This window comes from Metopolophium dirhodum, chromosome 5, assembly GCF_019925205.1.
Source record: "Metopolophium dirhodum isolate CAU chromosome 5, ASM1992520v1, whole genome shotgun sequence".
Lineage (NCBI taxonomy): Eukaryota > Metazoa > Arthropoda > Insecta > Hemiptera > Aphididae > Metopolophium > Metopolophium dirhodum.
In genome coordinates this window covers 35332003-35350095 of record NC_083564.1, presented here as the reverse complement: position 1 = coordinate 35350095, position 18093 = coordinate 35332003, and the positions used below count along the sequence as shown (strand labels likewise).

General features: G+C 30.4%; 2 protein-coding genes across 4 annotated transcripts; one reads left to right on the top strand and one right to left on the bottom strand.

Moving 5' to 3' along the window:
• Positions 1 to 4748: 4748 nt before the first annotated feature.
• LOC132944391 (WD repeat-containing protein 11-like) lies at positions 4749 to 12157 on the bottom strand. Of its 3 annotated transcripts, XM_061013704.1 has the most exons (24): positions 11975 to 12146; positions 11720 to 11894; positions 11456 to 11567; positions 11190 to 11334; positions 10956 to 11129; positions 10702 to 10894; positions 10438 to 10606; positions 10235 to 10373; positions 10050 to 10169; positions 9838 to 9977; positions 9539 to 9762; positions 9290 to 9463; positions 9112 to 9220; positions 8987 to 9050; positions 8765 to 8886; positions 8476 to 8700; positions 8134 to 8311; positions 7001 to 7123; positions 6695 to 6918; positions 6083 to 6249; positions 5929 to 6026; positions 5700 to 5869; positions 5304 to 5436; positions 4749 to 5203 (listed from the first exon to the last, which is right to left on the bottom strand). In XM_061013704.1, the coding sequence occupies exons 2-24, from the start codon at positions 11839 to 11841 to the stop codon at positions 5100 to 5102; spliced, it is 3429 nt and encodes a 1142-aa protein (XP_060869687.1). In that variant the 5' UTR covers positions 11842 to 11894; positions 11975 to 12146; the 3' UTR covers positions 4749 to 5099. The 3 variants fall into 3 exon arrangements, 2 of the variants coding, with proteins under 2 accessions (XP_060869687.1, XP_060869686.1); XM_061013703.1 differs by having other exon boundaries at positions 11720 to 12146; XR_009664454.1 differs by lacking the exons at positions 4749 to 5203; positions 5304 to 5436; positions 6083 to 6249 and having other exon boundaries at positions 11720 to 12157.
• Positions 12158 to 12667: 510 nt separating this feature from the next.
• On the top strand, positions 12668 to 18093 carry LOC132944392 (dolichyl-diphosphooligosaccharide--protein glycosyltransferase subunit STT3B). The gene is made up of 12 exons (XM_061013705.1): positions 12668 to 13085; positions 13181 to 13399; positions 13964 to 14141; positions 14306 to 14371; positions 14612 to 14982; positions 15102 to 15280; positions 15350 to 15564; positions 15898 to 16118; positions 16547 to 16892; positions 16962 to 17075; positions 17134 to 17349; positions 17729 to 18093. The coding sequence occupies exons 1-12, from the start codon at positions 12943 to 12945 to the stop codon at positions 17822 to 17824; spliced, it is 2364 nt and encodes a 787-aa protein (XP_060869688.1). The 5' UTR covers positions 12668 to 12942; the 3' UTR covers positions 17825 to 18093.

Sequence of the window (18093 nt, the reverse complement as noted above, 5' to 3'; positions counted from 1 at the left end):
TTAGTGTTTTTTTTAGTTAATTTATCAAGGAAGACTGCTATTTATAACTATTAAATACACTGACTACTTATTACACATTAAACCATTTATAAGATCGATTATCTTTAGAATATTTTGATCTCGAGTACTGTTAATCAGATGGCATATGCATTAGTGTATTGTTAATATTTTACCTTACTATGATAATTCTGAAATCATTTAATTTGTATATATATATATATATTTTGTTATGAACATTTGTTGTTTCAACAAAAATAATTTAACTATCCTAAATAAATACATTTTACCAAATAACATATTTATTTGGTTTATTAATATTTTTACTTAATAGTTAATTGTAATAATTGTATAGACTATAATTTATATATGGAGCATTTATGACTATGTTGTTCAAGCAGATTAACATAGTAATGTAATAAATATTAACTTATGAACAATTTTGTACGTTTTATCAATAGGACTTTAAAGTTGTAGTGGTTGAATTTTTGAAAAAATGCTTTGGATTTATAGCTATAAATCCGTTCTATACAATGGAGAGTTTAAAAATCAATATTTTAAATTGCACATTTTTCAATTTTATGTTTTCTAAAAAACTGATTTTATTTTTATCTTATGTATTGTAGTATACAATTTTTAATTTTATATATTAAATATTTAATATTTTTAACACTATTTAGTATTTAGTATTTAGAAAATGATAATACTTTTTCATTTAATAATTAATATCACTCACTACCTATGTGGGAAACACTATTTTTCTTTATTATGTTTCAACTGAAGCCGTCTGAAGGTTATTTTAATTGAATTAACATAAATTGTCACAATTAATTATTTTCACTAACTTGAACAACAGTGCATTTTTGTTTGTATATTAGAGTTAAAAAGTTTTTTCTACATATTTTTTTTATTTTATAATTCCAATAACTGCCGCACAATATAAGATAAATCATGCTCCTTTACCCTCCGAATTAAATCTATAATACCACCTCAGGATAATATGGTACTACGTAAGTATGAGGTGGATATGGCATAAACCGCATAAAAAATTATATTATAATGACATCATAAAATATGCATATTTAGATCTGGAAATAAAGAAAACAAAATCTGATTAGACACTTTAACAATTTGATACAAATTCTGACATTAGAATTATTTTTAACTAGCTGACCCCGTGCACTTCGTTGCTCGTTAAATACACCAACTCTATATGACCCAAACTGTTCAATTCGTTATTTAATATCTGGTGGATGGCGTGTTTAAAACGTATCTTAACATTTTTGTTGCCCGGAGTAAAAATTCTGATTTGCAGCAGTATAATATTATCAGGTAAATCGCGGATCCCGTGCTGTTTGAACGTAAGTGTATGATTTCAATCGAGAGTATCAAAGTTACACCAAGTTTGTTGTTTTGTTTGTCGGACAAACATTGTGACACGGGATTTTCATATAGATATACGATAGCTGACCCGGCAATGCTATTGCCATATATTTGAAACAATTATAAAATTTTACCAACAGATTTCTTATTTATGTATTAATATTTACAATATTAAATGTCGCTACTGTGTAGATGTAAATTATATGTAGATTTAACAACAATTTCAAAAATTATAATTTTAACACATACACAATTGTTAGGGTTACACCGTCGGGTTACTAAATAAGAATTAAGAGGATATTATAAAGAACGTTTTGATATTATTATTTTAATGAGTTTTTTAAGATCATAATTACAAAACAAAAACCATTCAATTTATTGAGACAGAACTTCCCTGTAAACGATATTTGATGTTGTTTTATTTTGTGGTAGCAAAATAAATTGATTTTCAGGAGCTCCGACCCGCGATAGGCAACTTACAGTTGGCCATATGTAAAACATTCTTTTGTAGGTCGTCCCTATACTAATTCAAAGGTTTGACCTTAGGCCTTGTCTATAGTTAACGCGAATTTAAATTGGATTGGCAGATCAGTTTAGATCATTGGTATCCTCGGTATATGAGCTAGTTATCCAGCAGGGCCTTTGATAATGATCGCTACAATTAAATTGTCCTTTAATTCCTTAATAATCAGCCTCACACATGGTCGGAGTACTTACATTAATTCTCAAAAACATGATTGCAACTCCGATTTTTAGCGTCTATTCATGTGGTGGCAGTCCAGAAGGGTATAGTGAATTTAAAAATTCCTGTCCGAGACCGCGTCTTCGATATTTTATTTGGCCGGAGACTGAATAATCAGATTATTTATTTCGTTTACAGTATCATTCTGAGGTGACAATATTGCCCTAGAACATAACCAATGAAAGTCCTTTACGTTTTCTTTTCTTTTTTTTCTCCCATTACGAACATTAAAGGATACTGTAGTGGATCGTACGATCGGTGGAACTCAGAGACCCTATTTTAAGTTAGCTGTCTCTCCCGTGCAGCACTATAATAAGGCAATAAGCTACCTCGTTTACAGCTGGAGCGTTATACCTACCCGGGTCCGGGTGTGCTGTCTGCGGTAGGCGGTCGAAGTCAAGGCTGGGCATTAACGAGTTAAAAAGTTAAAGTTAAGTTAAAAAGTTAATTTTATTTTAACTTTTTAACTTAACTAGTTACTTTTGGCTTTTCATTAACTTAACTGTTAACTTACTAAATTTCTTTCTAAATTAACGTGAAATTAACGAGTTAATTTTTCGTTTTAAGAAGTAAGTTAAGTTAATTTATTTTGTTTTTAATTTTATAATATTTCACTATTTCAGTCTATTTCGTTTTCATGTCAAAAAATATGTATCGTAAATTAATTAAAGTTAAAAATGTATATCATTCGAATCTAACTTATATGGAAATACTGTATGAAGTATTAATACTATATCCTAAAATTTAGTTTTGGGTTGGAAAAAAATTAAGTACGCTAGCGTTGTATAAAAAAATTAACTTTTTTTCAACTTAATAAAAAGTTAACAAAAAGTGTGGATTAACTTTTAACTTAACTGAGTTTACCTATAGTTAAATTAACTTTTAACTTATAACTTTTTGTTATTGGTGCATATTAACTTAACTTAACTCAGTTAAAAAAAATCATTAACTTGCCCAGCCTTGGTCGAAGTGAATAATTAACTTGAAATTATCCGAAAATCAATGTTCTAAGTTTTGTTTAAAACTTCGTATGTATAAATAGTGGCTATTCTGTAGTTCGTTAATTAAATCAATTTTTTGTTTGACCGCAACGATAACTGATCTGCGTCTGAAATTAAATATATCTGCAAGTATTGTGAATTTTGTCCTGATGGTGGTAAAAGGCTACCTACCTATAAGATGATATACTTGTCCCTCTATTTTTAAAGTTGGCATAAAATTGAGTTCTCTAATTTCTTTCGCTCCAAACGAAGTAATTTGAAAAAGGTTATTGTACCTACTACGTATGTTGGTTCAAAAATATCCAGATAATAGTGAATGATTGTTTGTCAAAAGATTTTTTATTGGCTGTAAAGGCGGCTCCTTCATTTTTGGGGGACTAACTTTTCAAGAAGCACAGCACATACCGTTATAGGTTAATCGGCCCATTTTTTGGTAGAACACTTGGAGCAGATCTTATTCATGACACCGGTTTGAACAGAAGACCGTTGAGCTCAATAATTATGCTGTTACTGTGAGCTAAAACTCGATTACGATCTCTAGTCGTTGACATCTTATTTCTCTCTGATCTTGAAGACGTTGGGAACAGTCAAAGCTCGATTGTGAAGTGTATTCTCTTTGATTTGCAAGACTGTTTTCAGTTTCTGATGAAGATTCTCCTTTACGACGTATTTTTGCTGCCCTCGCGTGGGAACTAATTTTATATATAAAGTTAAAACCTTGATATTTTGGGCATTTTATAACAACACGACCAATGTTGGTCGCGTCTCCCCTTCAGTAACGATGGTGTCACGCAAGTGGATGTACTCGATCGAAACGAATGAAATTGAGACGCTCCATTTCGACCTTGACGTACATGTGGACGCAGTACCGTTGAAATATTGAATAATATAATATAATATTATTATATTAAATATTTAATATTCAAATTAAATGAAAATAATAATAAATAAATAGGTATTATTCTCAATTCCTATAACCCATAGCAACCATTAATAAACAAAAATTTCAATCGTAAATCTCAAAATTCCTGTTTCAGCACCTCCCAGGGGTGATCAATTTCCTTTTAAAATTAGACACTCCCTATAACACTCAGAAAGAATGCGGCTTTCTATTGGTGAAAGAATTTTCGAAATCGGTTCAGTAGTTCCAGAGATTACTTTCAACAACAGTAACTAACAACTCCTATTTATATAAAAGTATAGATTATTATTTAGAAAATATACTATCTGTGCCTTGATTTTCAAGCCTCAATATCTCAATGGACATATTAAATTATATAATAACAGAAAAAAAAGTATAAACTGTTTTTGAAAAAGAACCTACTTATGACGAAACTTCTGTTTTTAGGATTTGAAATCAATAAATTGTATAGTGCTTAGTGCTGCATATAAAATTAAAATATATATTATGTAAATTGTATGTATAAAATATCATACATTGAGGTCCACTACATAATTAAGGGTTTCATTGTCTAAACATAACTAGGAGAGGGATGCACCACATGGACATTTACCACGATTTAATAAGACCTTATTGTCATGTTAGTATTTGCACTTTTATTTCAAGTATTCAATGTTACAAACTGAAAAACAAATGTATTTGATAATATAATAAAATCATAAAATATTCAATAAAATAACATACTTTTATTTAAACAAATACATAATTTCGGCAACAATGTAAGAATTATCTGGGAACAATTACAGGCACAGCTCACGGGTAATATGTCCGTTACATAATTAACAATTGATGTTACGAGGCTTCTAAAAAAAAACCGTCATGTGACATATTGTTTAGTCTGAATCTTGGTTTGATTGTCTGATTATGGAAATTGGCAACATATTGTTGCCGAAATAGGTATTAGGCGTTGATATTTTTTAAACACAACTGATACAATGTGATAAAAAGTAAAATGTGTTACTAATACTAATAGGGTCAATGGATAAAAATTAGATATCACAGTAAGTATTTGTTCTCAAGTTTTATTTTCATTAAAAAGTTTGTCCACAACATCACCATCACCTCCATTAATATACAATTCTCGTTTGAGTTTTTCACATACTTCTTTTTCTAAAATATGTAATAAATATATGAATTAAGGATTATTTATTATTATATTGAATTAAGTTAATAAAACAATTGTTTATAAAGTCTGTAAAAATTATGATAAAAAGGATATTATCAAGAACAATATTGTTTTGATGACAGGCTAAAACCAATAGTGCAGCTCTATAAACACGGTCACTATTGATTAAGATTTTTAATACATCATTAAACCTCTTTAATGACAGCAATACCAAAACCGCTTGTTCCTACAATAACAAGTATACAAATAAATTATAATTTTAAAATTCTAAGAATAAAGAAATTATTTTTGATGCAATAATATCTAGAAATTTGGTTTCTCAAAGAGGTTTGAAAAAAAAAAAATGTACTGGGATGTTTGCACCATATCATTGACATGGTTCATTATTCTAGTGTGAGACAATGTATTTTACACCTGTTTGGGTCAACAAATTTCTATTATATATTTTTCAGTATTTAGTTATGGTTTAGACTAATTTATTTGAAATACCTGATTTCTATTAGATAGTAAATGGTCGGCCCAACTTTTTAAGACTGTATCAAAGTCGTCTTTTGACAATGAACACTTTGCTAACCATACAGCTTGTTCCCATCGATTGTATGATATAAGATAGCGGCAAGCTTGAGATCCTTTGCCAATCATACATAACAGTTGAATACCTGAATGAAATAATGTCTTAAAAATTATGTTTTATAGTCACAAATTAATTTAAAACTACCTTCATCAATTTTATTTTCTGCAATAAGATTAGCTGCTACCAGTTTAATTGTACTCTGATTAGCAGTATTTGAATCCACAGTTGCAATCAAACAAGCCCTATTAATTAAATATTATTTTAAATGTTTTAAAAAAAAAAATTAAAAATAATTTACTTCAATGCATCAGTATAATAATTTGGATCATTCACATTGGTTGCTAAAAGCAAGTCTAATGCTCTTGTTTTTTCTCCGAGTAATATAAATTTATCGGCAACCCGTCTCATATGCATATAGTCACCACTTTTCCATTCATGTAATAAGACTCGTTCTAATTGTATTTTCTAAATATTTAATGATTTTTTTATTTTATAATATGAATATGAGATTTGCTCAAATATAATAACACTAAAATAGTAAAATGCAATGGTGTAAACTAGGGATTTAACTTTTTGATCTTAGAAAATATTTAAGTAGCTAAGATATCAAGCAGTTAAGGATTTGTGATTTCTTAAATAAGTACATTTTTTTCATCTTAATATATTACATTATAATATCCATCAATAACTGTTTTGTTTAGGTTCTATAAAAAAAATCCTTACATAAGTACAGTAAAACACCAGACTAATTAATATCAAAAATGGATGGTTGATTGATGTTCAAATAATCGGCATTCTACTGTATTATTGTAATACATATATAGCTAAGGACAATTTATTAAACAGTCTACTGCTTCTACTATTATTTTGAGTATGGGTTCTTTAAAAATAAATTAATCTTTCAACTTACTCGATATGTAGCACAGTCACATACAACATCATAACAAGAGTCTAAAGGAGGGACAACGCTTGTAGCATAATCATCGCCCATCATGATGTAATGTAAAGCCACTGTCCAAAATTGGACTTCATTCTTCAGTCCAAGTGATTGACATACTACTAAAGATCGTTCAGCTATTTTTGTACATAATTCTAGTTCTGACCATGGTAGAGAATAACAGGCATTTTTAATCACTTTAAAAATATAAAAATATTAACTACCCTTAAGGGGATCAGATTTAAAATAATAATTTTATAACAATTTGTTTGTACTCACGGGATAATTCATAATTATTAAAACCAAGTTCTGTGCTATAAACTTTTTTACAAGTAGCTGAAAGCCAAAAGTAAAACATCTTACATAAATCACGGTCTAAAATTGCAGGAGGCCCCAGTAAATCTGGAAAAAAAACATAAATTTACATATGTATGTAGGCTGATTTTTTTTAAGCATACTCACTCCCATTTTCTCCTTTAATAGTACATTTTTTCAAATTCTGATTTTTAGAACTTTTAAGTATACCTAAAGACCGTATTTTATAAATCATGATATTTGTTGTACTAACTACTTGAAAAGTATCCTGTGACGAATGATGATACAAACTTCTACTTTTAAGATGAGAATCCCCTTCTTTACTGCAAATTCTTTAGCACATGATTTTCATGAAAGTTTTGAAGCATTTAAATCAAAATTCTGATAAATAGTTTCTGAGTTATTAATTTTGAAAAACAGAAGTTTGTATTGTAAGTGTATATAAAAATTCGAAAAATCTAAATTTGATTATATGTATAATTTAAGAGGATTTCAGCGCACTATTTGTTTTCTCTCTCTGGCCCATGCATAACATAAACATAACACATTTACGCAGAATCATTTCATCTTTGTTTTTGAGTAATCTTAGAGTAAAATCACCCATTACAAAAAAGATAGAGAATAAAATTTTTGAGGGAATGACATATTGATTTGTCTAAATATTGTCTCAAAACAAATTAAACATAATTTAAATTTACAACAATTATTTGTTTATTTTTAAAGTCGAATACAAAGTCAAATAACAATAAAATGTAAAACCGATATGTCGATATTGATATTCCCTCAAAAATATTACTCCATATTTTTTTTAATGGGTGATTTTACTCTAAGATTACTTAAAAACATACCAAAAATGATTCTGCGTAAATGCGTTTTGTCCATGTTGCGCGTGGGCAAGAGAGAGAAAACAAATAATGCATTGACATCCTCTTAAGTATAAAACAGCGTGAGCATGCTGAAAAAATCAACCTGTACACAAGGTGTGTTAGGAAAATATGACACAATTACATTTGAATGTGTCAGATCATCATAATACATCCAATAAATATGTATATTGTATCATTTATATTAACTAATATATAATGACAATAGTGTACCATCAAATTCATAATTGTATATTGAAGAGTAAGACTTTGTAAGCTTAAGGTCAAATACTCGAATAGAATGATCATTAAACATGATTACAGTGTGTTCAGCACTAGCCCAATCAGCGTCGATAACTTGTAACTTTTTATCCGTCTTCATTGTCGAAATTATTTCAATAGATTGAGGAGACTAGAAAAACATGCACGTATTACACTTGTCTACAACTTTGTTAAATCACTTTTATAATATTATCGTGGGTGTACTGTACACTTCGCACCAACATTTTATATAATATATAGGTAATATGATCAATTATTGTAATTCTAAACTACAGTGTATGATGAAATACTCACCCCAAAAACATTGAAAATGTCAATGCCATCCGATGACAAACATAAAAATCGGAAATTCCCAGCACCAGGAGCAAATTTTAATTTTCGTATTTCTAAACGATTAATATGTTGCTTTTGTTTGTCCACGTGGTTACTTAAATCCCACACAAACAAATTACCATCACTGTCTACTTGTAATGCAATGTTTAACTTGCATGTAAGGTATACAGGAGGTTTTAACAAAATCTGATGAGAAAATTGAAAAATATATAAAGCATTTTTTTATTTAACAATGCATTCTCATACTTACTCCAGGCTCAATCATTGTACCAGGCTTCAAAAAACTATTTGAATCAATTAAGAAAGCATAGAGGTTGCCTGCTATGTCAGAAACTAATAAATGTTCTGGGTATTTTGATCCAATTTCATTTTCTAATTATAACAATTACATAGTTTCAATTTAATTTATTTTCTTCAATTTTATTATAGATTTAAAATAAACAATATTATATAATATTACATAAGTATGTACCTTCAATTATAGTAGTTGTTACACTATTTTTTTTTCCTTTAGACATGTTGCATTGAACCCATTCCTTATTAATTAAAAAAAATTTTTAAAAACTATCAAATTATTAATAATCAAAAAATATTTACCATGCAAACAGCAGGTGGAAATCTTTTTGACATTTTACTTAACAACGACATTGATTTTAAATCCCAAATTTCAACTGGTCCATCTTTGATACCAATTACAAAATACTGTCTATGAATTTAAATTCAAACAATATATAATTATATAATTTAATTTTGGGTTATAAAAACAAGTACTTACTTTAATGGTGATACTTTAACAAATACTACATACGGCTCATCTACTTTATTTATACGAACAGGCGTAGACTGTCCACAATGAATATCAGTTACAATTACTTGACTCTTGGTATTTAATGTATATGAATAAAATGACCAAGAAATTATATAGCGCTGACTGATCCATTCAATGCCCCTAATATAATTTTTAAGCACAATTTTATATTTCAAAAATTAAAATATTATCATTAGGTTATAATTTATAGCTCACCTAACAGGGTGAGAATGTACGTGATATTCTTTCAGCATTAATCCTGTAGCTAAATTAAAAATTGCAATGTTCCCGGAATTTGTGCCTACCGCTAAAAGGGGTTTGTATTTAGCTCTTGTAGCTGATGTTAATGGTGGACAATATTTAATGACAGTTAATGTGGATTCAAGACTAGGAAGCATTCCACGAGGATATAACCGTACTTTTGGTATTAAACCTTGACTCTACAAATATAAATATTTTTATAAAGAAAAAAAATTAGATAATTTTATTTAGATACTTCTAGCTATTTCAATTACATCATTGAACGATGGAAAAATGTTACTTAATGTAATTTTATGATAGTCACGTCTTCCAAGGTAAAATGAAACGTCATTGGCTGTAGTCATAATTTTCTCGAGTTCAAAAAACATAATCTTACCCATGCTTAATAGTATTGCTATATTAAAAAATAATAATAATTAACATTTAATTTAATTTTGATTTAAGTATATTTTAAATCAAAACAAACCACAGTGTTTTTCAGAAATTGGACAAACTGCTAAACCAAGAACTTTAGAATTCTTTGTCTGTCTGATTATTTCACTTTGTATTCTATGTTCATACCACAAATATGTATCAGTAGAGGAGTCTAGAGCATAAGATAAAAATAGATAGTATATTATTTAGGTATATTAAATACACAAGTAAAATTACCATTGCCAGCAACAGTTACAGGAGAAGCATCCATGGGGGACATTAAATAATTTGCTATAGGTTTACGCCTTAATTTCAATGACAAACTTCCAGTTTCTTGCAAACAATATATAATATCACGTTGTCGACAAGAATACATCTAAAAATTGTATAAGTTCTATAAAAAAAATCAATAAAGTTAACTCATTTAAATAATATATTACCTGACAAAATGGAGAAAACGAACGATCTATACTAATTACACCAACTGTCATACTAATATATAGGTCAAGAATTAATATATCATGATGATACATCAAAATTATATGATTCCGTAGTGCACGGTGGTATGTAAATTGAATACATTCAGAAACCGTCAAAGAAGGATCCATTCTTAATACAAAAAAAATAAAACACATGGGATTAAAGTGAATTCTAAATTCATACTCCCCACACAACTAGCCATTAAGCATATTTTTAGTTCTCACTTAGGTTGACTTTCTCCTAATACTAAGCCCTTCATCAATCTTTTGAATCTAGTTCTAGGTCGCGTAGATTCTTCAGTTATAGTTGAATTCTCACCAGCTGCAGTATTTGATATGTAAAATTTACGCCCATTGCCACTAAGTGCGGTTTTGCGATCAAAATTATCAAAAAATAATATACATTCTGGACACAAAACTAGAAAAAATAAAATATCTTGTTATATAAATTCAAAATGAATGGCTTGTGAATAACTTACAAGCAATTCTATTTAAATGAAAGGGGTCAAAAGCAAAACTGTTGATTGTATCGCAAAAGGTTTTTTTCCATAGCCGAGTACCTTTACGTACATCTAATATAGAAAATGTGTAAGGAGAATGTAAAACTCCCAACAGCAAATCATTGTTTAATGAGGATGGCACCCACTCAAGTCCTGTTGGTTAAAACATTGTTAGACATCATGATTAATAATCACATTAAAAAGACATCTCACCATTGACTGGTTTTGCTTGCTCTGAATCAATCCATGAAATACATCGACCTCGGCATACATCCCATAATGCAATATCACCTGCGCAGTCTGCAGATACTAATTCAGATGATGCACCAGAAACAGAATCAAATGGAGCCCACAAAAGCTGAAAAATTATTTTTTAAATAATTGTATTTTATCTAAAGGCATTGACTAAAAATTATTTTATCCAATTGAGTTGTATTAATTCATAAATAGGTAATAAAAGTGATATAATATATTTTAACCTTTTTAATTAATGATTTATGATCGGTGAAGCATTGGACTGGAATCACTTTGGCTGTATCAACAATTACAACTAAATTATTGGACCCATAAGCTAAAAGTCCATTTTCAGACCTAAACAAATAATTTAACAAACATTACATGTATTTATTAAAATATCCGACACTTTATCCAATTAAGTTAAATTTAAATTAGATAAATTTGAATCAAACATAAACACAGTTCTGAAGAAGTATAAAACACTACTATTTTAAAATAGTTATTACCAATCTATTGCTCCTTTATTCAAAATATGACATTGATTTGAAAATGTTCTAGGCGCCGTCATGTGAAGCCTGATAGATTGTTCGGAACCCGTGGAATGTCGTTTGTCTTTATTGGTCTCCATCGGAATGAAAAGTGTATATAAATATAAATAAAAATAAAACAATAAAATATACTCTGAAACGGTAAAAAAAAACCAAAAACTAAAACAAACGGCAACAATACAAAATTTCAAAATACTGTATTTAATATCAAACTTTTATGTTATGATGTTGTTTACTGTAGATTATTATCTTATCGTTCACGGCAATCTCGTACGGTATCGACTTCAACATTAGCATTGCTGCATATTCAGTCATATACAGTCAAGTGGTGGTGGCGCCACAGCTGTGATGTATTTACTTTATATCCGTTTCGTTGATCACAGCATTGCTGCAGCTGCTGCTGCAACGATAGACCTCTTACTCTAGAAATCAGAGGCTGCAGCAGCTGTTGTCTTTTGATAAAAGTAGCAGATAAGAAAAATTTGCCACTGACTAGTCGATATTATAATGGACTGGAAACGAGCAGCTTATCACGGCTACGAATGTATGAACAAGAGGCAAAGTGCGGGGGGTCGCCCGTGTTCCTGGAGTTCACAGCGCCCTCTGCATTTAACACGGACTAAGATACAAATTGTGTAGCCAAATAAAACCACCGGTAGCGCTGAAAACTTCAAGAACAGTATTCTTATCAGCTAAGTGACACAATTTTCGTGGCCGTCCCCCGACCCCCGCCGAACATGTCATTTCCAGTCCATTATATCAGTCCGTGGGTCGAACCATAGAGATATAATATCACAGAATATGGCGATAACACGGGCGATTCGGTTGCCAACTCATCTGGTGGATTTTTAACCTCAAATGGTGACGTCATGTTGCCGGCTTGTTACTGTTTACGGGTAAATAATAAATACAATTTATGTTCAGTGGCACTGGCACACTACGTCTACGGTATACGTGTTCAAGTTAGCATAGAATAGTGATTAGGGCCGAAACTACTCCATTCGCCCGGTCTGTAACCCGTTACGTTGAAAGTTGAAATATATTATAATAATTATTTTATTAATATACAACAATGGTGGACGGTTACCTGTAATATTCGTTCTGCGGTGCGTCAAATCTGTTCGAGCGAACGATCGCGATCCATGTGAGTTAACTTCTTTGCCGCGAACCCTGATGTCAATATGAAGACGTTGCTCACCAACCCGGCCGGATGGAAAAGCCTCATCACATTCGCCATCCTCTTCCTGGCATGGGTGTCCGGGTTCTCCGCCCGGCTGTTCGCCGTCATACGGTTCGAGAGCATCATCCACGAATTCGACCCATGGTAAGTACTGACACAAGTCACAAGGCGTGTGTACGCACACATATTATAATGCACCGGCGTCCTTAATTAACGACGATAATTCGCGTGTGTTACAGGTTCAACTACCGTGCAACAGCATACATGGTCGAACACGGTTTCTATAATTTCCTTAACTGGTTCGACGAGAGAGCATGGTACCCGCTTGGCAGGATTGTCGGCGGCACTGTCTACCCAGGACTGATGGTCACGTCTGGTGCTATACACCACATCTTGCATGCGTTAAACATTCCCGTACATATCAGAGATATTTGTGTGTTCCTGGCACCCATATTTAGGTAAAAGATATTACTTATATTTTATTACCATTGTTGCTTGTATAATAATATCCTTAAAATTGATTTTTTTTTTGATTTTTTTATAATTTTTTCAGACTATTTATTATTTTTACAGTAAAAATATCTAACTAAAAGTATGTTGTTATATTTGTTTTATATTTTCATTTTTTAATCAAACATGACATTGTTAAACCTATTTACAGAAAATGATTTTATTTAGAACGGAAGTTTTATTTAAAGTTACATATCTAGGTAAACTATAACAAATAATTAATGATCAAAACACAACTCTTTAAATCCTATCTATTTGTTAATTTGTTATAAATGAAATGTAATTTGTAGTTATATAGTTTTTCTCGGATGTTCATTGTGATAGTGATCTTTCATAATATTTTTTTTTTTTTTTAATTTAATACATTGACCATTTGAGCATTAGTTATGGGAGAGAATTAACAGTGTATTTGATGGAATGATTGAGATACTATTTAAAGTAGCTTGAATCTCTTGTGTCTATATTAATGTTTAATATTATCTGTATATAACTATTTATTTTTTATATTATAGTGGTATGACAGCAATATCAACATATTTCCTGACTAAAGAACTTTGGTCTCCGGGTGCTGGTTTGTTTGCATGCTGTTTTATTGCAATTGTACCTGGTTATATAAGTCGATCAGTAGCTGGAAGCTATGATAATGAAGGAATTGCTATATTTGCTCTTCAATTTACCTATTATCTTTGGGTATGTAACTATATTTTTTTAGATCTTAATAAAGATTATTAGGTACTTAAGTAACTTATTATGAAAATGATTAATTTATTTTGCTTTAAACTTTTATATATGATACCTAAATTAAAAAAAATAAAACATACTTACAAATGCATTAATATAATTTTAAATTCTAGGTGAAATCTATCAAAACTGGTTCAGTTTTTTGGTCAGTGCTTACAGCACTGTCTTATTTCTACATGGTGAGTTAATAGTATCAGTCTAAAAGTATGATTTGAAAATAGTTTGGACTCATTTTTGTGAATTCAATAATTTCTATTTGACTTTTTGTCCAACTCAAAAATTTGCTCAAACTTTTGGTCTGATAATAAAAGAAATGGGTCCGGACTTTTTTAAAATCTGACTTTGTCCTGGATATGTTGATAAATAATTTTTTTTACTGAAAATGTAATTAATAACTATTAATTATATTTATCATTCAGGTATCAGCTTGGGGTGGATATGTATTCATTATTAACTTGATTCCTCTTCATGTTTTTTTATTGCTGATTATGGGCCGTTACTCATATCGTTTATTCACAAGTTATACTGTATTCTACATACTTGGTTTGGTTTTGAGTATGCAAATTCCTTTTGTTGGTTTTCAACCAATTAGGACCAGTGAGCACATGGCAGCATCAGGAGTATTTGCTTTAGTCATGGCTGCTGGCACATTTAATTACATTCAAACTCGTATCACCAAAGCTGAGTTCAAATTTATTTTTATATTTGCGACACTAGTCACGTCTGGTATTGTACTATTGGCTGTAGTTGGTCTAACTTGGGCTGGAGTGATTGCACCATGGAGTGGAAGGTATTTATTATTTTAAACAATCAAATAAAGTTAAAGTCTAAAATATTCAATAAAATACATACATCTCAATGTTAAAATATTTTTTTAATGTTTATACGAATATTATTTGTTCTTTTTAGATTTTATTCCCTATGGGATACAACATATGCCAAGATACATATACCTATAATTGCATCAGTATCAGAGCATCAACCAACAACATGGTTTAGCTTTTTCTTTGATCTCCATATACTTGTTTGTATATTCCCTGCTGGATTATGGTATTGTATTCAAGAGTATAATGATGAACGACTTTTTGGTATGCATGTGTAATAAAATAATCCTATCAAAAGTCAGAATATTCATAAATTTTCATATGTTTTTTCAGTGGTTTTATATGCCTTGAGTGCTGTATACTTTGCGGGTGTTATGGTCAGATTAATGTTAACTTTGACGCCAGCTGTATGTATTCTTAGTGGTATTGCATTTTCCAAAATTTTTGAAAATTATTTAAAAGAAGATGGCCCAGTTACTAGCAATGGAATAAAAACAGTTGAAGAAAAACAGCCTTCTAAGGATAAGACTCCTTCTAAATCATCACAAGTAAATACATTTATTTTATAATTTTGATATTGCAGTGGTTTATATACTTTTTATTTTATTTATATTTATATTCTATCTCCATTATAATAAATGTATACTAGTTATGCATTTAAAGTGTAACTCATTATTTAAAAAAATTATTCACATTTTTGAAAATATTTTTTTACGTAATTTATTTTTTACTTTTTTTAATGATAACATGCATTTTTACTTCATTTTTTCCTAGACAAATATTTGTTGGAGTAGTTTCATGTTTACTAATTGAACTATGGATTAAAAGCTAATAAATTATTGTTATATAACACTGAATTTGGCTTGTTTATTTTATTATAGCCGTCTAGCTCTGGCTCCGGAAAGAGTAAAAAGAAGCCACCAACAATTACTTCATTGAACAGTGATAATAGTAATGGAGAAGGTGTGGGATCAAACATTAGAAGTATTGTGACTATTTCTATGTTACTCGTACTCATGATGTTTGTTGTCCATTGTACATGGGTCACCAGTAATGCATACTCTAGTCCTAGTATTGTACTAGCATCATTCAGTAATGATGGGTAAGATATCTATATAATATATATAGTCTATTCAAAATGAGATGATGACTCGGCGGCGACCAGTTTTGGTCAGCCGCCGGTCATACTCCCTCCACAAGCATCGATCACGTGACCGAAGCAACGGGGACGTGGATGTGCGTGTGTGCGTCTGCGACCGACAGACATACAAAAAATACGCGCAATGCATTTTAAATTTTCCACACACATCGGCAGTCGATACTAGACTAATTAAAGCTCCCGTCCGCGGCGGTGCCTCAAGCGCTACTACTGAACAAAAGCCACGCCTATGCGCACAACTTGGCCGCCGAGTCATCATCTCATTTTGAATAGACTATAGTTTTATCATTATCCATCAATATTTTTTATTCATTAGATCAATGTTTTTCTTACATCTCTTAACTAAATTTTATTTATAATTGTATAATTAGATCTCGGCAAATATTGGATGATTTTCGTGAAGCTTACTATTGGCTATCCCAAAACACTGACAATGATGCTCGTGTTATGTCTTGGTGGGATTATGGTTATCAAATAGCTGGAATGGCAAATCGCACAACACTAGTTGATAATAATACTTGGAACAATAGTCATATAGCACTTGTTGGCAAAGCGATGTCGTCAACTGAGCCAAAAGCATATGAGATAATGACATCACTTGATGTTGATTATGTCCTTGTTATATTTGGAGGTGTAATTGGATACTCGGGCGATGATATTAATAAATTCTTATGGATGGTTCGGATTGCTGAAGGGGAACATCCTAAAGACATTAGGGTAAAAATAAATAAATATATACATTTTTTTTTAGTATTGATTTATAACTATAAAATTGGTTTTATCTAGGAATCTGATTACTTTACTGAACGGGGTGAATTTAGAATTGACAGTCAGGGCTCACCAACCATGCTCAATTGTTTAATGTATAAACTTAGCTACTATAGATTTGGTGACTTGAAGGTATGCATAAATACCTACATTTGTATGTTAATTGAAAAATACTAATTATTGCTTATAGTTGGATTTTAGAACACCTGCTGGTTTCGATCGCACGCGTAATGCCGTTATAGGTAACCAAAATTTTGACCTTACCTATTTGGAAGAGGCGTACACTACTGAACACTGGTTGGTCAGAATATACAGGGTAAAAAAACCAGATGAGTTTAATAGACCGCGTATACCAGTACTGGAGAGAAAAATTCGTAATCCTGGAGCATCTGCGATATCGAAAAAGGTACTTACAAACCTAAATCTATGATTTATACTTGTAAATATACCATGTGTCCGCGAAAATTGGATACCCTGTATCTCAGTTACCTGCATTACTCGGTACCCTTTACATATTTTAGAATTCTTTCTGCGGGAGATTGGTGTTCTAATAGTCTAGTTTCATGTCCTATAGACAGAAATCAATAGTATGTAGGTATAGGGTACTGAGTAATATGGGAACCTAATTTAATTATAAAGTGTACCCTGTTTTTGCGGACACATGGTATATAAAATATATACATTTATCATGCGTAAAAACAGACATAAAAGAGTATTTTACTAATAATAATTAAAACCTGTTAATACTTAATATTTATTTTTTTAATTTGTTAATTTTTTTTTAGTCTGCCCGCAAGAAAAAAGGCATTATTCAAGGCAAACCAACAGTACTGAAGGGTAAAAAACCTAAAGCAACTAACACATACATTAATGGAATATAATATTACCACTCAAAATGGGCGCCATATGTTGTTTATTAAATGTATAATTTATATTTTGTTTTTCTTTTACACAAAATTATTGTTGTTTGCAATAGAAATGACAAATACTTGAATGCATCTTTTTTCATTATTAGGATGCACTTAAATATTATCAAGTCTATGGTCTATTTGTATATAATATATACATTGATATATTGTTACTTAGACCCTACTTAAATATTAATTGCCAGCACTGAACTAAAATAAAAATGATTACATGTTTTTAAAAA